Below are 25197 nucleotides of genomic sequence, written 5' to 3' on the forward strand. Positions count from 1 at the left end.
TGTACCTTGATTGCGGGCACATCCTCAGTCGGGAGTGTGAAGGAGGCAGCTGATCGATGTTTCTCTCTCATCGATGTTTCTAACTCTCTATCCCTCTCCCTTCCTCTCTGTAAAAAGGCAATAAAATATATTTAAAAAAAAAAAGAAAAACAGAAATGTCTACTTAAAAAATAATAATAATAAATAAATAAATAAAAATAAAAATGCAATCTAATCTACCCTGGCCAGTGTGGTTCAGTCGGTTAAGTGTTGTGCTGTGCTCCAGAAGGTTGATTTCCATCAGAACACATACCTAGGTAGTGGGGTAAGTCCCCAATTGGGGTATATACGAGAAGCAACCAATTGATGTATCTCTCACATCAATGTTTCTCTCTTTCTCCCCCTTCCTCACTTTCTCTAAAAAACAAAAAAAAACAAAAAACAATTTAAGCTATAGAAACAGAAAGATCAATAGTTGAGTGAGGATGAAAGAATGTACAGAGGAGAAAGGTAAGAAAATAGAAATACAAAGGGGTAGGAAAAAAACCTTCTAGGATGATGAATATACTTTATCTTGATTATGGCAATATTTCATGGGTGTATATGCCAAAGCTTATCAAACTGTATGTTGTAAATGCGAGCAGTTGATCATATGTCAATTACACCTCAAAAACGTTTTTAAAAAAACAAATAGGCCACAAACTGCACAAAATCATAAAAGGAATTTAAACAAATTTGACTTTTCAGTTGTCAGATTAATAATATCTACTGCAGCCCTGGCTGGTTTGGCTCAGTGGATAAAGCGTCAGCTGTGGACGGAAGGGTCCCGGGTTTGATTCCAGTCAAGGGCACATGCCCGGGTTGCAGGCTCGATCCCCAGTTGGGGGCGGGCAGGAGGCAGCCGATCAATGATACTCTCTCATCACTGATGTTTCCATCTCTCTCTCCCTCTCCATTCCTCTCTGAAATCAATAAAAATATATTTTAAAAAAATAATATCTACTGCAATAAATTGTAAAACTTCTATGCATGAAGATAATATAAAATGTGAATAGATAAACTGGAAAAAATAATTCCAACAATGGATTCATGTCTAAAATACAAAATTTTACTAAAGCTGTTTAAAAAAAGAACTGTAATTGAAAAATAAGCAAGAAATAACAAATGGCAATTTACAGGAGAGGATATCTTAATAGCAATAGTCACTAAAAAGATAAACAGCTTCTCCCAAGTAAACAAAAACAAAGACAAAACTACAATGAGATACCACAGTCCACCCGCCAGAATGGCTAAAATTAAACTGACTACATCTAGCATTAGCGACTATTTTGGAGCAATAGTAATGTTCATACACTGATAATTGGCATAAGTTGTTACAAATACTTTGGAGGATAACTCAGCATTACTTATTAAAGTTGATAATAGGCCGATAATATGAACCCAGCAATTCCACTGTAAGCATATAATCTAAAGAAATTCTTACACCATGTATCAACATACTTTTTAAGATGTCCACCCCATTAATATAAATGCTTCTAAATCTGTCAATAAAAGAGTGCAAAAATGAACTGTGACATATCCTATCTAATAATAGACAAACATGGTAATTAACTGTACCTCCGCTACGCTTCCCATTGGCTAATCAGCAGGATATGCAAATTAACTGACAACCAAGATGGCGGCCGGCAGCCAGGCAGCTGAAGCAAACATGAGGCTTGCTTGCTCCAGTGATGGAGGAAGCCAATGTTCCCCGCCTGCCCCAGCCGGGCTCTGAGCTCCAGTCTAAGCAACAATGTTGTAATTATAGAAGCTAAACAAACCCAGAAACCTGCTTTCAGCCAGCCGGCCTCAGAGCTGGAGCTGCAACAAAGTTTCAATTACAGAAGGTAAATAAATCCCAGAATAAAATTTAAAAAAAGAAAAAAAGGAGAGACTGGGAGCTTCAGTTGCAGGCTTGGCCCGCCTGAAGACAGCCCTCAGCCCCTCATCCAGGCTGGCCAGGCACCCAGTGGGGACCCCCACCCTGATCCGGGACACCACTCAAGGCAAACCAGCTGGCCCCCACCTGTGCACCAGGCCTCTATCCTATATAGTAAAAAGGTAATATGCAAACTGACCCTAGCAGAAAGACTGGGAATGACTGGTCACTATGACACACACTGACCACCAGGGGGCAGACACTCAATGAAGGAGCTGCCCTCTGGTGGTCAGTGAGCTCCCACATGGGAGAGCTCTGCTCAGCCACAAGCCAGGCTGATGGCTGCCAGTACAGCGGTGGTGGTGGGAGCCTCTCTTGCCTCCTCAGCAGCGCTAAGGATGTCTGACTGCAGCTTAGGTCTGCTCCCCGCTGGCAGGTGGACATCCCCCAAGGGCTGCCGGGCTGCCAGAGGGATGTCTGATTGCCAGCTTAGGCCCAATCCCCCGGGGAGCAAGCCTCAGCCAACAGATGGTCAGCCCCCGAGGGGTCCCAGACTGTGAGAGGGCACAGGCCAGGCTGAGGGACACCACCCCCGCCCCCCCCCCCCCGAGTGCACAAATTTTTGTGCACCGGGCCTCTAGTTGTATCATAAGTAAATGGAATATGAAAAACTTTAATGTTTATCTTCACTAGCCAATAAAATCACAAAGGGCAAGAACCACATCTGTTTTTTCATCACTGTAGACCAGAACTCGGCATACTGAGTAGCACATAGCAAGTATCCTGTAATTACTTGCTTTTGATGCTTAGCACTATTATTAAAGGATCTCCCAACTTTTAAGTTTGATTAAGACAGTTTTTCAGATACACATCTTATTAGAGAGAAATAAGCCTAAGTAGATTTGATTTCAAATTCTCACTGCTTCATTCAAACTCTGTAAAAGGAGGAAAGCAGCATGTTGACCAAACTGTAGAAATTTTAAAAAGGAAAATGCTTAGATCACTGAATATTTTAGAAGGGTGCTCACATCAAGTCATAATGATATATTAGTCTTGAATTTTGTTTGGTGGCAAATAGATATGTCGAAGTTCAGAACTTTATTGAAATTATAACCTATTCTGATAGTCAACTAACATCCTAAAATAAGACGGAATTTTCCCCTGTAAAGTTTTAAACTGGAAAGATAATGGGCTAGATAACCTTTATAATCCTCCCCCCAAACAAAAGATTCTATGATTTTATGAAAACAACAGAGGCCCAGTGCACGAATTCATGCACGGATGGGGTCTGGCTGGCCCGCCCCTATTGGGCAGGGGGGTGGGGCTGTACTGGGGTGGGGCCGACCAGGGGAAGGGGCCAAAGGCAGTTGGCGGGCCAGCCCCGCCCCCTGGCCAAACTCACAGTCAAGGGGACAATTTGCATATTAGCCTTTTATTATATAGGATGGCCAGCCATCTTTCCCCAGGGACTCAAAGACACTGTGTTACAAATTCAAATAATTTTTGATATATGCATATTTCAATCATATATCACTTAAATCCCCAACAATAAACCAAGTTAAAATCAACAGCCAAATGAATAAAAAATATTGTATATAGAATGATCTGTTGGTTGCAACAGATCAAATCCATATACAGACTATAAACCCCAAAGGGCATACATATTGCTTCAGTGTAACAGAAATTCACTGTAAATTACACTTCCAATCTACAAAGCTCATCATAGGCTCTCTGAATCTAACACTATGTAGCAAATGCTCTGTAAACATCTAGGAAACTTTTTCCTTCAATGGGCTGGACATTGACAGGAAAAATGGAAAAAAGCTGCTCTACATGAAACACTTCTTAAAACAATATTCAGTATAGAAAGGAAATAAATAAAATATAGACATACAGATTGTATATCTATCTGCTACCAAAAGCTATTCTAAGGGCAGAGTTACACTGTTCCATTTGATCCTTGAGGTAGCTTTCTACTACTCTAAGTTTTATAGACATGAATATTGATCTGAGGCAAGGTTTAAGGTCACAAGAGTGTTGGAATGAGCATTTAAAAGTATAATCTCCTAATTTCAAATCTACTTTCTACTGTATATGTTCTCCATTTCTTAAGATAATAAAACATGAGATTGACCATTTGTAATGTTTTATCCACATTTACTGTTAAACTTTGAGACAATTTGCTCTAGATTTTCTTTTACCAAGTTCTTTAAACAGTGAAAGTGCGATTTCACTATGAAGGTAAAAGCCAAGTAAGGATAGTGAGCATAACAACTAATGTAAACAAACAATCTCAGTTCAAATTAGTAGAATGGTTTCCATTGGGATGAGCATTTACCCTAGAGGAGTAAATAACAACCCACCAGGGGACAGGATATAACATTAATATTTTTATTCAAATGAGTTTTCAAAAATCTCATCCCTTTAATATTTTTCTGTGTTTGCTTATACAGTGGGGCCTTGACTTACGAGTTTAATTTGTTCCGTGACGGAGCTCGTAACTCAAATTACTCGTATGTCAAATCAATTTTCACCATTACAATGAATTGAAATGCCATTAATCTGTTCCGGACACCCAAAAAACACTGCAATTGTTTTGTTAAATGTTTTTAAATAAGAAAAATGTGCCGAAACCGGTTTGGCTCAGTGGATAGAGCGTCAGCCTGCGGACTGAGAGGTCCCAGGTTCGATTCCGGTCAAGGGCATGTACCTGGGTTGCGGGCACATCCCCAGTAGGAGATGTGCAGGAGGCAGCTGATTGATGTTTCTCTCCCATCGATGTTTCTAACTCTCTATCCCTCTCCCTTCCTCTCTGTAAAAAACCAAGAAAATATATTAAAAAGAAAAAAAAAAGAAAAATGTATTTAAAAATAACGAATATTGAATAAAAACTCGATACTGAACAATAGAATGTAGTTCAATAAACTTGTTTTATTAAGTTTAATGTACAGCATTTACTTTGGAGATCAAACGACTTAAAGATGCTGATGGAGTTGGAGGAGAAAGGCTGAACTGAATAACTGAATAACTGAATCTTATTTGCTGATTTTTGCCCTTTTCGCCACTCTTTTATCACTTTCATCTACAGGAGTTTTCAATAAAAACCTGTACAATGAGATCTGTTTCATCCTCCCTTTCAGAATATTTCTGAAATGAGTTAGGCAAGTGTCATTAAATAGCTCCATAGCACACCCAGTTGCAATTTTTTCTGGGCGTTTCTTTTGAATAAAGTCTGAAAGTTTCTCCCACATTCCCAATATTTCCTTTATCTCACTTATAGAAATAACCTCCTCCTCCGTGTCATCTATTTCCTACAAAACCTCCGTGTGCTGCTGCGTCTGTAGCTCCTTTAGCTCCTGCGTTGTCAGTTCCTCGGAGTGCTCCTCGATGAGCTCGTTGATGTCACCTTCCTTTATATCCGCGCTCACTGCCTCACCATGTCTGAAAATGGAGTGAATGTGGGTCCTCTTTTTAAAATTTTTGAACCAGCCCCGACTGGCTTTAAATGGCTCGCCCGATGCCTCGTCCACTGAAGTGCCTGGGGTCTGCTGCAGCCAATCAGCGTGAATAGCTCGTGCCTTCTCGCAGATTATAGCCTTCATCACGGTATCTCCTGCGAGCTGCTTCTCTGTTAACCACACCATTAGCAGCTTCTCCATATTTTCATGGATAGATGTCCGCTGTTTAGAAATTATTTTAACGCCCTTGGCTGGAGTTGTAGCCTGTATTGACTCCTTCTGCTTCAGTATGGTGCAGATCGTAGAAGTGCTACGCTCGTACTGCTTCGCCAAGTCAATTACACGCACACCTTGGTCATGTTTTTCGATAATTTCTTTCTTTAATTCAATGCACATCATCCGCTTCTTCTTCTCAGCACTGTCCTTCGCACTTACTTTCTTCAGATCCATGGTTGAAAAAACGAAGTTTTGCAAGATAACTGCAAGCACAAATGTGAGCACAACACTGATGCTTCAACTAAGAGCTAACTGCTTAAAGTGAACGAGTGAGACACGTGATGCTGGGCTGATGTTGTGGCGTTCACTGTGACGTTTGCTGCGCCAACTAGCGGTGGGGTATCTGAAGCTGGCTCGTAACCCGAATTTTAGCTCGCAACTCAAAGCAAAAAATCGGCCAAGAGACGGCTCGTTATCTCGAAAAACTCGTTAGACGGGACACTCGTAAGTCAAGGCCCCACTGTAATTTATATATTGGTACTATATAAATAAAACATAGTAAGTTCATTTAGAATGCACAAGGTGACTTAGAAAATAATCCTTGCCCTAGCTGGCTTGGCTCAGTAGATAGAGTGTCAGCCTGCCGACTGAAGGATCCCAGGTTCGATTCTGGCCAAGGGTACATCCCGGGGTTGCAGGCTTGATCCCCAGTAGGGGGTGTGCAAGAGGCAGCCGGTCAATGATTCTCTCTCATCATTGATGTTTCTATTTCTCTCTCCTTTTCCCTTCCTCTCTGAAATCAATAAAGAAATATATTTTTTAAAAAGAAAATAATCCTTAGTGAGAGTTTTTCAATAAAATTACATAATACTAGTGACCCAATGCACAAATTCGTGCACATTGAAAGGAAATTAACTAGAAGAAATATTTTAATATTGCTATTCGCCCTTTCTTTATAATAGAAATGTCAACCAAATTCATGATCAACTATAACAGATCAAAACATACGTGTGCGATTGGCACCAGCGAGAGCTTTATTTGTATTGCACATGCGCGAGTCAACTTAGCCTCTTATAGATACAGAATAAACTTGCTTCATTAGACCTGCTTTCTGACTCAGCTAAACTTTTTCCAGCCCAGTGAAGTACCCCAACTTCTCTTTCAGGTAACTGTTGGCAACACAGTAGTAAATATCAACACGAAGCAGATTATTATTGTAGATCACACAGGGAGAACAAAGGGTAAAATATTTAACTGCAGCAGTGTTTGACTATATTCTGCTCAGTGAGAAAACCTGAAGTCATTTTCAAGGTTCACTATTTCTTACTTCTTTTCAGTTGGGTCAAGTTTCTAAGCTTTCTAAATCTCTTTTTTCCAGCTAATGAAAAGAAAATAGGATTCCATTGAGTCTCCTATCTACCTACTCCAGGACTTCTGTGAGGATCAAATGAAATGAGGCATGGGAAAACACTTCACAGACATTTGGTTAAAGTGTGAAATGTTTGCACTTGGCTATAAAGCAAGTCGTGCGCCTGGGCTGAAGAAACTCCAAGGAGGCTAGTCGCTAGGGAGAGGAAGCCGGGTGTTGCTACATAACATCATTACCCAGCACCCTCAGCCACCATTTCCGGACTGGGCTAGGATGTGGGCTGCATTTTGCGCCATGGGGTCTTGGCAGCTTCGGCTGCGATTTGGTGGGGTGTCACTTTGGGGTGGTGGCAGGGTCTGTGTCCCACTTGCGGAAGCCAAGTATTGGTTTGTCCGCACCAGGTCTGTGGTGTTCTTTATTTTTAAACTAGAGGCCCGGTGCACAGATTCATGAATATTGAAAGGAAATTAATTAGAAGGTGGCTGGCGGGATGGGACTGGGTGAGACGGGCCAGACACACCCTGGAGCCAACTTCCCAAGGTCCCTCCCGGCTAGCTACACCTAGGGTGGTAGAGGGGCTCGAAGGGCATCTGCGGAATGAGCGGGATCCCTCCAACAGGTGGGGTCCCTCAGCCTGGCCTGCGGGGATCGGGCCAAAATCGGCAATCTGACATCCCCTGAGGCGTCCCAGAGTACAAGAGGGCACTCTGCAAAGCTGCTGTCTCCCGGCAGCTCCTGCATTGAGCATCTGCCCCTGGTGGTCAGTGCATGTCATAGCCACCAGTCAAACGGTCGGCTGGTCACTTAGGTGTGTGTGTGTGTATTATATATATATTTATTTTTTTAGAGGCCCGGTGCACAAAATTTGTGCATGGTAGGGTCCTAGGCTTGGCTGGAGATCAGGACCTGCTGGGGCGTCCCTTCCCTGGCTGCTGTCGACCAGGGCCTTCCTTCATTCCACGCCGCCCCCTGGTGGTCAACGCATGTCATAGTGAGCGATCAAACTCCCAAGTCAGTCGAATTCCCGAGGAGACACTTTGCACATTAGGCTTTTATATAGATTTGTTGCCTAGGATAGGAAACTTCTATGACAGCTAACAAAATACAGTATTTCTACAATAATAATTATGACGATGATGTTGAAAATTGCAAATGCCTGCTTTGTGACAGCCGGAGTTGTTGTAAACATTGTATAAATAGCGACTCATTTTAGTGGATAGTATTACTAAACAATGGGCACTTGGCTTCCTTTCTCTAATCCACCGGACCCTGGTGACACTAATGGGAGGTAGACCATGTCTATAAAGAAATAATTTACTTTGATGATGTTGGATAAGGTTCTGAACCATGAGCTACCCTCATCAAAGAATGGTAATGGTAATCCAACCAATAAAGGTATCTTTATTTACCTATTATCTTTTGCCATCTTAATGTGCAATGATAGAGTCTTATTTTCACTTTACTTAGATGAAGAAGTTGAAAGACAGGCTAGGTAGCCATCTTAGTCTTATCCTCTCTCCTCACCCTCCACCCTCAACCCCAACCTTTCATATAATAATTAACATAGGACAAGTGGGTTTTTCAGATTTAAGTCTTTTCCTTTTTTGCTTGTAAGATGGTCCCTTTTTCTCTTCCCTTTAGAATGTTGCCATTTTATTCAATTCAATGCAATCCCCGAGCCTCCTTCTCTTAGCTCAAATCTCATACTGGAGCAGAGTTAAAGTTGCCTAAGGCCACACCACATGACCAGTAAGAGCAGTGGCTTAAGAAAGGGGTTCCCCTAAATCAGCTGCCAAGAGAGCAAAGGCCAGTCCCGCTGCCTTTCCCCTCTGCTGGGAGCGCCCACCACCCCAGGCCTTGGAAAGCTACATTTCCAAAACTACACACTCCCATTCCACTACAACAAAGCTTTCTCAGATCACACAATGCAGAACCTTCTTCCCCAGTTCCTAGAAAAACAGAACTACCAGGCTGGCGGCTCCTCACCAAACGTGCCTCCCACAACCCTGGGCCAGGATGCCTCAGACCCCCTGGTCCCCTCTAGGCACCTGAGCGCTCTGGTTTGGAAGTAGGGAGTCAGGCAAAGGGAGGCTGAATCCAGGGCAATTTTCAAAAGCCCAGGGGAGTTCAGACTGCTGGTAAGCTGAATCTTGCCCACTCAACCCAAGTCCTGTAACACCACAGCCAGGCTGACCACTTGAAGGGGTTCCAAGTTTCAATGCTCCCTGCAAGAGTTGGTGTTCTCTGCATCCAGGCAGCTAGGAACAAAAGGCAACCCCCAGCCCTCTGGCAACGCTGTCCCTCCTGAATTAGACATACACACCCTGGGATTTGTTTCCTGCGCGGAGAGAGGGAGAAATGGAGGATGGGAGGGGGGGACCGTGAGGGAGTAAGGTGTGGGGATTCATGGAGGGAACGGGTAAGGACAGGCTAAAGTCACCTCTCTGCCCGGAACAGAGTCAGGTTTAGGGGCAACCAGTCAAGAGGCCCATAACAGCCCCAACCCCTTGGCAGAAGGAAGAAACTTGTACACAGGCACTCCAGCACCAGGTGCTGCAGTTTGCCTGTACCATTTTAAAAGCCAGAATAATGATCATTAAATAAAATAATTAACAGTATTTTGTTTACTTCCAAGTCTTTGGGAAAATTAAATTCAGGTTTTCAACTGATCTGCTAACATTTATAGTCTCCTGTGGCAAAGCGGGGTGTGTGTTGGGGGGGGGGGGGGGCGGGGCGTAGATTGGTGCTCAAGGTGGGGAGCTTGAGGAAGGTGCAGAGGCGCACTACGGGGAGGGGACAGTTTGGGGACCTAGATAGATCCCTGACGCCATTTGCGGGGCTGCGCCTTACCTGTGGATGCAGTTTCCATGACAATGGGCGGGGTTCAAGCCCAGTTACCAGGGCGCCGCTTCCCCAGCCCCCCACGTCCAGCCCCTGGCTTCCCTTTCCGCGTCACCGCTTCGTCCTCTCCTTCCTACGGGTCCCCAAACCACTGGGACCTGGGGCTGGCCAGCGGCAGCAGCTATTCTTGGGGCTCGGGCGGACAGCGCGGCCATGACTAGAGGTTCCTGGGAGCAGCGATGGCGGCTGGGGGGATGTAGGTGGCTGGTCCGGCTGGCATTCCCTGTTGCTGCACGCCCCCCCCCCCCCCCCCCGTCCCGCGCGGCCGCCCCACCCCCCACTCAGGAGGCTGCAGTGTACACTGCCACTGCAACTCCGGCGGAGCTGCTGCCCGCCCTGCTCCCTGCTTCAGCTCCTCCTTCTGTTGGGGTTGATGGGGCCAGCAGGGGCGAGGGGGTGTGTATGGGGGGGGCGGGAGGCGATCGGAGCCCAGATCAGGCTGGTTGGCTGCTGCAGTGCATGTCATAGCCACTGGTCGTCCAGGTTGTTCTGCCTTAACCATCGATGGGCTTTTATATACATAGATGGTTGGTGCAGTGCACATCATGGCAACTCCTACATTGAGCATCTGCCCCTTGGTGGTCAGTGTGCGTCATAGCTACCAGTCAGATGGTCAGACAGACACTCAGCCTTTTATATATAGACTGGAGGAGAGTGGCAATTTGAGGCCCCAAGTAACAAACTGATTTGGCCAGAGGTCATACATCCAATCAGTGGCACTTTATTTGAAAACATAAAGATAACAATATAAGAAAAAGTTAGCTAATGGAAAGCACTATTTCCAGTTATTCAGCTATGATTTCTCTAATAGCATTGATAAGATATATAGATATATAGATATATATATATATGTATATATATATATATCAATAAAAGTTTGTTGGAAATCAGTACACTGAAAAATCTCTCACAACAATCAATCACTAAATTATATCATACATTCCAATGGTTTCAGCTTAGGCTGCAACTAAATCTCTGTTATGTTCTGCTTCTTGACAACCTCAAAGCAGTATAGAATCTCAAGATTACATGGTCATACTTGATGATTAGACACAATCAAATTTTAATGACCTTTATTAACATTTTTAAAAGTAAAAACACGTTAAAAAAAGTAAAAAAAAAAACCTCAGGAAAAAATTTAAATATCTAATACACATGAAAAAATACACAAGTCGTATTAAAATACAAGTTAATATAGTTATATGATAGCTTTTTTAAACTAGCAGATTGGCAAGTATTAAAAGTTTAATAAGACCAGAGATATAGTCTGGCTGGAGATGAGTTTAATTGGCAAAGATAGAGTGAAACAAGGACTCTCAAACATTATTGGTGGAAGTACATTTTCAACTTTTATAGGCCAGTATCCATCAAAATTTAAAATAAATAATCTTTTAATCCAGTAAATTTTTGTTGTTGTTAATCCTCACCCAAGGATAATTTTTTCATTTATTTATTTATTTATTTTAGAGAGAGTGGAAGGGAAGGGGAGAGACAAAGAGCATGATGTGCAAGAGACATATCAATTGGTTGCCCCGCTGGAAATGAAGCTTGCAAGCAAGGTATGTGCCCTTGAATGGAACCGAACCCAAGACCCTTCAGTCCATGGACCAACACTCTAACCAGTGAGGCAAACAGGTTAGGGCTAACCCAGTAAATTTCATTTCAGAAATTTATATTATCAATATAAATAACCAACGCTTAATGTTTAAGAATGTTCACTGAAACATTATGTGATAACCAAAAAGGAAACAATTGTTTAACACATTGCGTACCGCATAGAAATCTCTAAGACATACGCCAGTGACCTCACGTTTTTGGACAAACTGCACGTTATTTAAATCATCATAATGCACTTTAGGTGTTGTTTTTCAATAATTGTAACATTCTTATTTACAAAAACAATTAAACAATTAAAGTTCCTAGTACTTTTTTAACGTCTGGTACTGCGTAAAACATTTTCCTCTATGAAGAGGGACCAAACAAAATTTACATAAGTATCTAGATTCGCTCCTTTTTCCATGGGCGTGAAAAACGAGAACACTCGTGAGCGGTCCCTAACAGATGGCGCGCGAAACACGAGAACATTCCTGAGCGGTACGAAATGTGTTAAGTATGGTACATATTAAACATGTACTGGTATAGAAAATTGTCCTAAATATATTAAATTTAAAAGTAAATTACAAAAGAGCATATATTCGAACTTTAAGAATACACAAAAGGCCCTACCCCGTTTGGCTCAGTGGATAGAGCGTTGGCCTGCGGACTAAAAGGTCCCAAGTTCGATTCCAGTCAAGGGCATGTACCTTGGTTTTGGCACATCCCCAGTAGGGAGTGTGCAGGAGGCAGCTGATCAATGTTTCTCTCTCATTGATGTTTCTAACTCTCTATCCCTCTCCCTTCCTCTCTGTACAAAATCAATAAAATGTTTTGTTTTGTTTTTAAAAAGAATACACAAGAGACTGTTAACTCTTCTGGGGAATGACAAAGGAATTGAGGGCAGCCGGGGGCTTTTACTTTTCCCTTAAATCTTTACGCAGCATTAGGTATTTTGCCTTGAACATTGCTTTTATAGTTAAAAATGATATTTTAAATTTAGAGTGTTGAAAGTTTTGCTACCTACAGAATTGTTTTAAAATATATTTTTATTGATTTCAGAGAGGAAGGTAGAGGGAGAGATAAGAAACATCAACGATGAGAGAGAGTAATTGATATGCTGTCTCCTGTATGCCCTACACTGGGGATCAAACCCACAACCCAGGCATGTGCCCTGACCGGGAATTGAATCATGACCTCCTGGTTCATGGGTCAACACTCAACCACTGAGCCTCGCTGGCTGGGCTACCTACAGAATTTTAAATCAATGCAGTTGTCAATGGAATACTATGGAGTGTTTTTTTTTAATGTAGTAAATATGTATTTTACATGGAAAGATAGGTATTATACAATTAGTGAAATAAGCAAGTTTTAGCATATAAGCTTGACACTTTTTCTAAAACTGTACTTATATGTACATATCATACAGAAAAATTCTTTAAGTATATATCCCAAAATGTTAACCTAGAAAAACATAGTAATCAAGTATAAGGATATGTGTGACAAGTTTTCATCTTTTATTTTCTCTTATTTTACATTGTTCTAATTTTTTGCAATTAGAATGTATTCCTGAATTTCATGGGCAATTAAAATTTTATACACACTCTCTCCATCCCTCCCCCCCCCCTCTATATATATATGTATGTGTGTGTGTGTGTGTGTGTGTGTGTGTGTGTGTATTTTTCCAAAAATCAGATAACTACAGCAAGCAATTAACAATGAGATTACATGGTCTATTCATTTTCTGCTTTATGCATTTAAACATCTTATCTTAAGCTTCCTTAATGAGCATGTATTAATTGGAGTCATAAAGAACAAAAAATAGTTTTGTTATTTTAAGGTACTTTATATATTTTAAAATACACATATGAAAAAAAGCAAATTAAAGATTATGAAATCACAAATACAAATACTCCCGTTTTATACAATCATATACCATAAAAATGAAATTCCCAAGTTAAACCATTCATTCTGGTAATAGTGGCTAAGCATTGACCTATGAACCAAAAGGTCACAATTCGATTCCTGGTCAGGGCACATGCCTGGGTTGTGGGCTTGATCAGCCGATCAATGATTCTCTCTCATCATTGATGTTTCTTTTTCTCTCTCCCTCTCCTTTCCTCTCTAAAGTCAATTTAAAAAAAATAATTTTTTAAATATATTTTATTGACTTTTTACAGAGAGGAAGGAAGAGGGATAGAGAGTTAGAAACATGGATGAGAGAGTAACATCGATCAGTTGCCTCCTGCACACCCCCCCACTGGGGACATGCCCGCAACCAAGGTACATGCCCTTGACCGGAATCGAACCTGGGACCCTTCAGTCCGCAGGCCGACGCTCTATCCACTGAGCCAAATTGGTTACGGCTAAAAAAATTTTTTTTAAACACCATACATTATTGTGCTGCTTAATATCACACACTGAGGTTATTTCCTTGGGAGCACAATACTATGAAGTAAGTTACTAGACCCCCCCCCAACCCCCCCCCAAAAAGGTACTCAAAAAAACACATTAGATAAATCAGACATAACACAAAAGTGATGACAGACAAATACATCAGTAGTTCCCAATCTAGCTAGGTTGCAGAAATATTGGTAAACCTGAATAAACCTGAAATCAAGATATGACAAATATAATTCATTCTCAACTTCCAAAAATAATATATTAAAATTTTTTATATATATAGGACAATAACAAGACCTGCAAAAACTTTGGAGGAAATTTTTTTTTTTTTTCACAGAAACCTCACAGTCATATTTTAGGCTGAAACTAGGGAATCAAAACTCAGTGGTGCCCTAGCTGATTTGGTTCAGTGGATAGAGCATCCGCCTGCGGACTGAAGGGTCCTGGGTTCAATTCCGGTCAAGGACACATGCACAGGTTGCAGGCTCCATCCCCCTTATTCTCATTGATGTGTGTGTCTGTCTGTCTGTCTCTCTCTTTCCTTTCCTCTCTGAAATCAATGAAAATATATTTAAAAACAAAAATTCAGTGGTGTGCACAGTTTTCTTCACCATAGTGTTTTGCTTTATATTATAATAAAAGAAAAGCATATGACTTTTAGGCTGGAATACTGTTTAGAACATGGCAAATGTTAAATGTTTTGAACCTGCTAAATTTGCCAAATGCTGTACAACACTTAATGTCTCTCTACGACAGCAGTCGCCAACTGGTGATCCGAGGACCACTGGTGGTCCGTGAGGTCTGAAAGGTTGACAACCGCTGCTCTAGGAGACTCATAATGCATTTTAACATATAAAAGACACAGTAAAAAAATGTATCCCAATGTTATGTCAGTTTCTATTTACACAATCCTTATTTCGAGAAATACATACATGTATGTGTATATGAACAAAAGAGAGTTTAGGAAATGCTGATACAGGAAAAATAGCAAGGGCTCTGGAGTCTGAAGACTGTGCCACAGCTTACCAATTGTGTGGCCCTGGCAAAGTTACTTAATTTCTGTGGGCCTCAGTGTTTTACCTGTAAAATGAAAATAACATCACCTGCCTAAGTGCTTAGCACATAAAAGATGTTTGGTAACTTAAATAGTCCCTCTAATTTTTCACATAATGGTTTGTATATTGACTTTATATCAGCAATGCAAGTTTTAGGAATCTATTTTTTTATACCATCTTGTTCAAGGTTTCCAGTATGGTGTCAATTATATACAAAATAAATGCTTAAATCTTGCTAAGCAATCCTAGTAGGAAAAAATCATTACTTTAAATATTTGTAGAATATAAATAACCCTGAAAAATTCTTAGAAAACATAAAAACGAAATTCTATTCAGATAGTCAAGATATAAAGAACAGTAAGACTTTATCCCTGCTAGGAAGCAGCATAAACTAGTTGACAAAAAAAAAAGGTCTCTGTTTCTTGATAAAGACTGGTAAGAAAGACTTGTTTGTTGCCCTCAAGAAGTCTAGTCAGAAATTTAAGGAAGGGAGGAGATAAAAGATCAATAAACATTGAGTACCTATTAAGTGCCAGGGATTATTCTAGGCACTGGGTAAACAAAACAGTCAACAGCCTCACATGCTTATATTCCAGAGGGGAAGACAAATAGACATACCAGATAGTAATCAGTGACTTATAGAAGTAGTAAAAAAAAAAAAAGTATAAAACCGTGTAAGAAGCTAGAAGAAAATGGGGAAGTGGTATTTTAGATAAGATAGTCAAGGAAGGCCTCTGAGAGAGGTAACAGGTGTCTAGAACTGAATGAAAACAAAGCGCATTTCAGTTTACCAATGCCTTTACAATCTTGAAGTGGCACTTTCTATTTAGATTTTTTTGTTAACATTGTTCAGAAAAGGATGATCAACTGGTAGACACAGAAATCACTAGAGGGTCACAGTATATAGCAAGAGACTGGATGGTACCACAGTAAATAACATCACAGAAGTTCCCACTGCTTCGCAAATCAGATTTAAAATGTTTTGGTCATATGCACTACAAAGCTAATTTTTGCTATTATTAACTACCTGTCATCTAATTTCTATTTAGACAGCTCCCAAGGGAAGGCAGCACAAGAAGAGAAGCTAATGCATTAAAAATCATTTAAGCCCTAGCCAGTTTGGCTCAGTGAATAGAGCGTCAGCCTGCAAACCAAAGGGTCCTGGGTTCAATTCTGGTCAAGGGTACGTACCTTGGTTGTAGGCTCCTACCAGACCAGGGCACTGGGTCGGGTGTATGCAGGAGGCAACCAATCGATGTGTTTCTCTCACATCGATGTTTCTCTCTTTCCCGCTCCCTAAAAATCAATGGAAAAATATCCTCATGCGAGGATTAACCTCCCCCCGCCCCAAATAATTTAAAACAAATGAAAAAAATCACTTAAAATAAATGAATAACCCATTAAGGGTCTTCAGGGCCATCAACATGAAGGAATTAGAAAAACTAATCTTCCCCCATCTCAATATTTCCAAGCTATTCCAATTGTTAGTTGCTAATTCTTCCTCAATACTATAATGGATCCCGATGTGTCCCTCCACCAACCCTACCCTTCTTTCCACACATGTAAATATGTACTTTATTATAGAAATGTAGGCTAAGTTGATGAGTAATGTCTCCAAGAAATAACTTAAATCCCCTATCTTGTTCCTTATACACAGTACTTTCTTAATGGTAAAGGTGCTTTTTAACATACTAGATTTTACATTAGGTGTTCCTTTTGAAGTATTTACCTCTTATTATTACACTAGAGACCCGGTGCACAAAATTCATGCATGGGTAGGGTCCCTAGGCCTGGCTGCCGGTCAGGGCCTCCCTTCCCGGGCTGCTGGCCAAGGCCTTTCTTCGTTCCCCGCTACCCCCTGGTGGTCAGCACACATCAAAGCGAGCAATCGAACTCCTGAGGGAACACTTTGCATATTAGCCTTTTATATATATAGAAAGCCCCTACAATATAATTCATTTAACAAATTAGTTTTATATCCCAGCACTGTAGTAATTGCTAGTTACAAAGTATACAAAAAAGACTAAACAAGAACCACACTTCTGTTGACTTACTATTAAATACAAGAGACAAACATGGAAACAAATATTCTGACACCAAACTTATGTATGAGATAGTATTGGAGTATACTAAGTGAAGTTAGCTGAAATCAAAACACAGTTCTGAAAGAGTATAAATATTTCAGCCAGGTCTTAAAGAATAAATAGGCAGATGGGGAAGGGAAAACCCTGGCTGACTGAGAGATCAGGTGAAAGTGGACTAAAAAAGCTGGAGTAAGAGCTGGAGAGGGGAAGAAGGGCCCAGAATTCTAAATGCCTTTGTAAACCAGGCTGATGAGTCTGAATTTTATCTTGTCTTTGGGGCAAGAAACACTGAAGAATGTTATGGAATAAAGTGACTAACAAGATTATACTTAAAATTTAGAAAGAGCATCAAAATGGTTTGTAGATAAGGCCAATCAGAAGGCAAGGAACTTTGGCCAAGTGGCTCAGTTGGAGCATTCGAGTATTGTCCTATACACCAATAGGTGTTTCTCTCTCTCTCACTATCTTTCCCTCCCTTCCTCTCTTTCTCTCTAAAAACTCAGTAAAAACATATTCTCCGATGACGATTTTTTTAAAAAAGGCAATGGAGGTTAGTGACAGGGATATTATAAAGCCTGAGCTAAAACAGTGACAAGAAAAATGAGTTAAAACTATAGGTGTAGAGCCTGGCAGGTGTGGCTCAGCGGCTGAGGGTGGACCTATGAAGGAGGAGGTCACAGTTCGATTCCCAGTCAGGACACATGCCTGAGTTTCAGGCTTGATCCCCAGTAGGGGGTGTGCAAGAGGCAGCCAATCGATGATTCTCTCTCATCATTGATGTTTCTATCTCTCCCTCTCCCTTCCACTCTGAAATCAATTAAAATACATATATTTTTAAAACCATAGATATACATTTACACAATAAATATTATGCAGCTGTAAAAAAGAAGGATCTCTTACCCTTGGAGACAGCATGGATGGACCTGAAGGTTATTTTACTAAACGAAATAAGCTAGTCAGAGAAACACAAATATCACATGGCCTCACTTATATGTGGAATCTAATGAATAAAATAAAGTGACAATTAAAATTAGTCCAGAGACATGGAACAGACTGATAGATCTCAGAGGAAAAGTGGAGAGGGGGGAGAGAAATTAATCAAAGTGCATATATGCAAAGCCCACTGACACAGACAATAGTATGGTGAAGGCCTGGGGTGGGGGTAGAGGCCAGATGGCGGAGGGAAACGGGATATCTGTAATACTCTCAACCATAAAAATAAATTAAAAAAAATAAGTATGTACAAAATCGAAAGAAAACAAATAACTAAGAGGAAATATAGTGAAATCAGAAAACTTCACAGAGGAAGTGACATTTGCACTGGGCCCTAAAGAAAGAATATTTGCCATGCAGAAAATGAGAGAAAAAGATAGAACAGCACAATAAGAGGGAAAGACAGCCCAGCGATCATTGAGCGTCAAACCTATGAACCAGGAGGTCATGATTTGAATTCCCAGTCAGGGCATATGCCGGGGTTGCAGGCTCGACTCCCAGTAGGGGCGTGCAGGAGGCAGCCAACCAATGATTCTCTTGTATCATTGATGTTTTTATCTCTCTCTCCTTCACCCTTCCTCTCTGAAATCAATAAAAATATAGTTAAAAAAGAGGGAAAGACATAAGAATGCTTAATGACCTGAGATTTTGTTAAAATAATTCTATCCTTTTGGGGATCAATCGGTTGGTAAATACTTAAATGAAAGCTTAATATGTGTCTTGGATCTTAAAGAATCTAATAAAAATTAAGATCATCTTTCCCAAAATAATGCACTTGGAAATTCACAGGCAAAATTTTAATCACAGAAGCAACTGAGACCACACTTTGGTCGTCCATGAACTCCAAATACCCTTGACTAAGTTAAGAGTAGGATTAGAGCGAGGGGACTGGCTAGGTAAGAGCTGAAAAGTAAACTGTGGGCAAGGTTGTGAGGGCTTTTTATATTCCAAGGCTAGGAAATCTTAAAAACTGAAGACAATTCTGAGGGCATTGGTTTTTTAAATAGAGACTGTCTTATTTAGTCCACACAATGAATTTACATAAAGGACAATAAGTACTATTATTACTCCATTTGCAAATTAGAAAACTAAGGTTTTAAAAAAATACATGCCCAAGGTCACAAAACTAGTTTACTTAAATGGTGAACTATGCCTAACTTAGACCCTTTGTATTCAATCCCTATTCTAGGAAAACTGAAATACATATATGCAGTATTCATTTATTTTAACTAAAAATTTACAAAGCTGCCCTGTCCGGGTCGCTCAGTTCATTAGAGCGTCATCCTGTATACCAGAAGGTTGGAGGTCCAATTCATAGTTAGGGTGCATTAGGCAATGGTTCTCTCTCACGTTGATGTTTCTGTTTCTCTCTCTTCTCTCTCTCTCTCTCTCTCTCTCTCTCTCTCTCTCTCTCTCTCTCTCCACCCCCCTTCCCCTCCCTCTAAAATCAATGAAAGACATAATCTCAGATGAGGATTTAAAAAAGAAAATGTTTCAAAGTCACTGTTTGTGTAGAACCTAAAAGTGTCTCATGTAAGCAAGGTTTACTCATTAAACTACTTTGCCTGATATTCTCAAAGTATAATCATTCACCTAATAACTTTGAGCTTGTTAATGAAGACTACTTTAAAAGTCCTCAAAATTTGTTTTACAAATAGAACAACCAGTTGTAAAACTTCAGAAATCTTGGTTCCCAAAATATAGCAAAAACTTGAGAGAATATCATCAATTATTTTCATAAAAACAAAGGGAAGACTGTTTTCTGGAGTTTATCTTAACCCACAATGTCTGGAAGACAATATTTTCAGAAAAGGAACTGAGGAAAAGAAAAAACAAAAAAAAACACATCCCATAGTCACTGAATACAAATGTTCACTACAAGTTAATCTAGGTATTATTTTCTTAGTAATTATTACTTCTGCAATTTTGTTTTTATCATCTTCACAAACTCCTGACAATTGAAAACATGCCCAGAAGAGACAAGCTTCTCTATCCCTTCATATGTTAGTTTATTTCTTGACTTGGTGCAATTCCAAAAATAAAACCATTTCTTTTAAGTGCTGCAAAAGATGGAGAGAATATGGTCCCAATCTGTTGCAGGAGGAATCTACTTGGCACAACCTAAGTCTCTAGGACATTTCTAAACTAAACACCTGATGAAAATATATTGATGGCAATTAAGCATCCCAGACAACACAGGTCAGGCCTTTATGATAATGTAATGCTACTACCTATCTTTACATGTTATGTGCTCCTAGTGGGCAGGCTCCCAACTCGAGTACTTAGTGCAATGTCAGGGATACCCACAACCAGGGATCCTTAAGAGGATGGATAAATCTTATTTTACCTTTCAAGTGTGAAACCAAGACCCCTTAAACAAAACATGGTTGGTAAAATTTTTCCTGCTTCATCATAAAATTAAAAATTTTTTTTCTGGCCCTGGTTGGTGTGGCTCAGTTTGTTGGAGCATCAACCCATGCACCAAAAGGTGGCTGATTTGATTCCCAGTCAGGGCACATACCCAGGTTGCTGTTTCAATTCCTGGTCAGGAGGAGTGTGGGAAGCAAACGATCGATGTTTCTCTCTCACATAGATGTCTCCATGTCTCTATCTCTCTCTCTCTCAAATTAATTTTTAAAAGTTGAAAAAAAATTTTTTTTCCTGTATCTGGTGAGCAAGAACATACTAAGTTGACTTTACCTAGGCTACTGGAAAAAATGTGACAAAAATGTTGTGATGAATATTATAGAGTTGTATATAAACTTTCTATTTCTACTGTGTGTATAAAGCATTACCAGAAGATAAAGGTCAGAAAGCAAAATACAATTTCACAGTCATAGTTTTACCCAAGGTTATCAGCTAAAAAAATGGTAGATTCACAATTAAGATCCAACTAACAACCAATTCCACCTGCTTTCTACTATAACATACCATCACAGGAAGACCTTTTCTTACTTCATTTATTTGTCCAAAAAATGTTTTGGGAAAAACTTTAGGCCAAAAAAAAAAAAAAATCACAGAAAAGCCCTGGTTGGGTAGCTCCATTGGTTAGAGCATCATCCCCACATGACAATGTTGTGGGTTCAATCCCAGGTCAGGACACATACAAGAATCAACCAATGAATGCATAAATAAGTGAAACAACGCATCAATGTTTCTCTGTTTATCTCTCTCTCTTCCCCTCCCCCTTTTTCTCTCTCTTTAAAATCAATATTTTAAAAATCGTATAATACAAATACTTTCTTTTTTAAATTCTTCTGTACCTTCACATCTTTAGTTTATGACCAAGATTCAAGACATTAAAAGATTCATTTAAAATAAAATCTAAGCTACAAACACTAGCATAAAAAATATATGCATAATATCCTCTGATAAGCTTCAATTTGACTCGTTACATCCATTCTTATTATCTTTCCAGAAAGACAAGTCAAGCTTAGAAGTCTTACCCCAAACCCACAATTCTCCCATCCTCTTCTTCACTACTCCTTTTCCATTTAGCTCTTTCTCTCAAAACATTCTGTGTTCCCTGAATGCTAAACACACACACAACACTCACATTTTTTCATCTTTTCAGCATAGGGCCTTTTCTGATCAGCCTATCTAAAGTGGCCTTTCCCAGTTACTTCCTTCTAAGCACATACTGTACTCTAGAGTTAATCTTTTCATTTATTTTTACTAGTTAATTGTTGGTCCCATTAGGATGTCCCATGAGGACTCTCCCCTCAGCACTGTCTCTACACCTCCTTTCCCATCATTACCAAAACTGCATTGGAAATTCTGTTATTTCCACCACCTCCTCCCAAATATAAGCTCATCAAGTGTAAGTGCTGTCTTAGTAATGTTTCCTCAGCACATCATAAAGTACCTGGCACTATCCTATGGAGTCAGTAAAAGTTAGTACAACAGATGTATGTAGTAAGTACAAATGATCATTACTAGTGAAGAAGCAAAGAACAATTGCAGTTTAACACTTCACAGTGCAAGGAAATGCTACAGGTTATAGAATAAAAACTGGAGTGATACAATGTATGGAAAAGATTAGCAAAGACAAAATTCCATTCAGAGATGAGGCGCTTCTGGCTCAGCAGACAAGAGGGGAAAAAGTAACCAAGCAAGTCTACTTTTTATTCTCCTCCGGACCAGTAGAACAAAGTGTTCCCCAAAATTATAAATTTGGAGCACCGCAATTTATTCAACAAAATCAACTATTCATTAAGAGTCCAAATGCCAACATAGTATGATTATTTTACATGCTCTAAGAAGGTATACTGGATAAGGAGCAAAGGGTTAGCTCTGAAACCTGAACAGTAGAAGAAAGGATAATGGCATGTCTTTAAATTTATAAGGGGCTCAAAAACATTGAGAAAAATCTCGGTGATCATGGAAACTAAACTAAACATAAGCACAAATACTAATCATAGGTTAAAACCAGTACGGCACAGAAACGGTCATACAGCTGCCAAAGGAGAGCACACTCCACATCCTTCCTGACTTTCTTCTACTCGGAGATCCCAATAACCACTACCAGGCTCACCAGCCGCATTTACGGGAGCAAAATCCTCAAAGGAATACAGAAGAGTCGAAAGAACGCCTTAAATATTTTTGTTCGTTTGTGTGTGTTTCAAAAGCGCAAGAAACCCTCCACCTAACCAGAAAGCCCTAGACGCCTTTCAAAGAACTGTCACACCTTTTAGGGACCCAGGAGACGCTGACTCCAAAGATAAGTCTCTGGCCCCAACACACATCTCCGGGTTATTGCGAAAACAAAAGCAAAACAAAACAAAACAAAAAACAGGCTTTCCAGTTTGGCGATCTGCACTCCACTCAAAAAAAGGACCTCCTGGCAGAAACGGGCAATCAATCCCTCCGAGGGCAACAGAGCTCCAACCACCCAGCCGGGGCACAGGCAACGGCGACAGGGCACGGCCCTTCCAGGGAAACGCCGGCGCCCTCCGAGCTATGAGCCTGCCCCGGCGCCACCCGCCCCGGCGGTAGCTCAAGTCTGGCGGAGGGGGGGCCCGTGGTCGAGCTTCCGAGCTGGGCCTTCCCGGCCCGGGGGCGCGGCGAAACGGAGGGAACGCCTTCCAGTCCGGCCCGGCTACGGCCAGGGATCCGGGGCCTCTTCCCTGGCCTCCCCACCCCGCCGCCCCAGCCAACCCGTCAGCCCTTCACCTGGCAGAAGCTCCGACAGTAGTTCAAAGATGAGACCTCCGACACCTCTTGCTCCCTCAGCTCTGTCTCCAGCTGCCATAGACACGGTCGCAGCCCAGGGGCTCCCGGCGCCGGAGATGTGGGGCGCTGACTCCGAGCCAAGGACTCAGTCTCGCTCCGGTCTCCCGCTCCGGCCCCCGCCGGAGCCTCACCACCAGCCCCGGCGGCGGCAGCGGCGGCGGCGTCTCCCTTTCCATCCGCCATCTTCCCACGGCCCAGCAGCGCGTAGGCAACCAAGCCACGTGACTTGGCCTGGCCACGCCCCCGGTAGGCCGCGCGCGGTGACGCACAACCTGGCGACGCCGGCGCCGGCCGGATGCCGTCACTGGGGGGCGGGAGGTTCCTTCCGTCTGCGGCCTCCCCGACGGCAGGCCTGCCCACAGCCTGACAACTGGCCCGTGAGGCTCCTGCCCGGGGCAGCTCCTCCAAAGCCTTTACAGTCACGGGTCAACAAGCCGACATGCCTGCAGACATCATCTAAAATATGAGGAGGATGACCTTGGAGCTGCGATCGGAAGAAGAGCCTTGGAAGGAAAATAAGGAAAGATTGTGAGACCTAAAGGAAGGCTAGTTCTGTGGGAACATGATTTAGAACAGAGAGGTCATTACAAGTCAGCAGGGAAAGGAAGAACTCTTACATATATGGCGCTGAGACATTTTTTTCCAAAAGGGAAAAAAATAAAATCAATGATTCTCATCATTGATGTTTCTATCTCTCTGTCCCTCTTCCTTCCTCTCTGAAATCAATAAAAATATATATTTTTAAAAAGAACATTACAAAGGACATATAATATACTATTTATTATTCCATACTATCATTTTTTATATATGTCTTTATTGCTTTTAGAATGAGGAAGGGAGAGGGGCAGAGACACAGAAACATCCATAAAAGAGAAAAATCTATCAGCAGCCCCCAGCACGCCCCACACCAGGATCCAGCCAGCAACCCAGGCATGTGCCTTGACCAGGAATCCAACCAGTGACCTCCTGATTCATGGGGTTGACTCTCAACCACTGAGCCACACCAGCCGGGCTCCATGCTATAATTTTTAAAAACATACAAAACAAATGCTCAAGTAGTAAAAAATATTAAAATAAGAGGATGCATAGAAATGGCATATATTGCTTTTAAAATGGAAGTGCCCTGGGGAAGGAGGGAAGGAGGTGTAAGAAGCACCTGTATTACTTTTTTTAATCAGAAGCCAATATTCAACCAATCACACCAGACGCATTAAGCACCTATTATCTATGTTCTTTGCACTTTCCCACTTAATAGAGATTCAGAGGAGCATGGATTTTAATGGACCAATGTGGCTAAATAGTAATGTGTTAGATGTGGATACATGTTGTCTAATATCATTCTCTGTACTTTTGAAAAATACAAATAATTGTCCTAGCAGGCTTGGCTCAGTAGATAGGGTGTTGGCCTGGGGACTGAAAGGTCCTGGGTTCGATTCTGCTCAAGGGCACATGCCCTGGTTGCAGGCTCAATCCCCAGTAGGGGGCGTGTAGGAGGCAGCCGATCAGTGATTCTCATCATTGATGTTTCTCGCTCTATCCACTGAACCAAACCAGCTAGGGCACAATTAACTTTTTAAAAAATTGATTTAAAATATTTTTAAATGTTCTCATTTATGTCAGAGAGAGGAATTGAGAGGGAGAGAAACACCAATGATGAGAGAAGATCATCCATCAGCTGCCTCCTGCACACCCCCTTACTGGGGCGTAAGCCAGCAACCTGGGCATGTTCCCTGACTGGGAATGGAACCATGACCTCTAGGTTCATAGGTCAACCCTCAACCACAGAGACACACTAGCTAGGCTTAATTGATTTTAGAGAGAGAAGAAGGGAGAGAGAAACATTGATTCATTATTCCACCCATCTATGTATTCATTGATTGATTCCTGTATGTGCCCTGACCGGGATGGAACCCAAAACGTTGGTGATTCAGGTCAATGCTCTGTCCAATTGAGCTAACTGGCCAGGACTGGAAACAATTTATTCTCATGACTGTCC

The 25197-nt window shown here is 41.3% G+C and overlaps 1 protein-coding gene across 2 annotated transcripts in view; it reads right to left on the reverse strand.

Moving 5' to 3' along the window:
• Positions 1-23405, reverse strand: part of RLF (RLF zinc finger) — a 61133-nt gene extending 37728 nt beyond the window's left edge. The window contains exon 1 of one of the 2 annotated variants that reach the window (XM_081085872.1): positions 23142-23405. In XM_081085872.1, coding sequence (XP_080941998.1) covers positions 23142-23384 — 243 coding nt within the window. In that variant the 5' untranslated portion in view covers positions 23385-23405. The remainder of the gene's footprint in view (positions 1-23141) is intronic. The other variant, XM_081085873.1, reaches the window with a different exon arrangement.
• Between the last annotated feature and the right edge of the window lie 1792 nt (positions 23406-25197).

Source organism: Myotis nattereri, assembly GCF_964212035.1.
Source record: "Myotis nattereri genome assembly, chromosome: 3".
Lineage (NCBI taxonomy): Eukaryota > Metazoa > Chordata > Mammalia > Chiroptera > Vespertilionidae > Myotis > Myotis nattereri.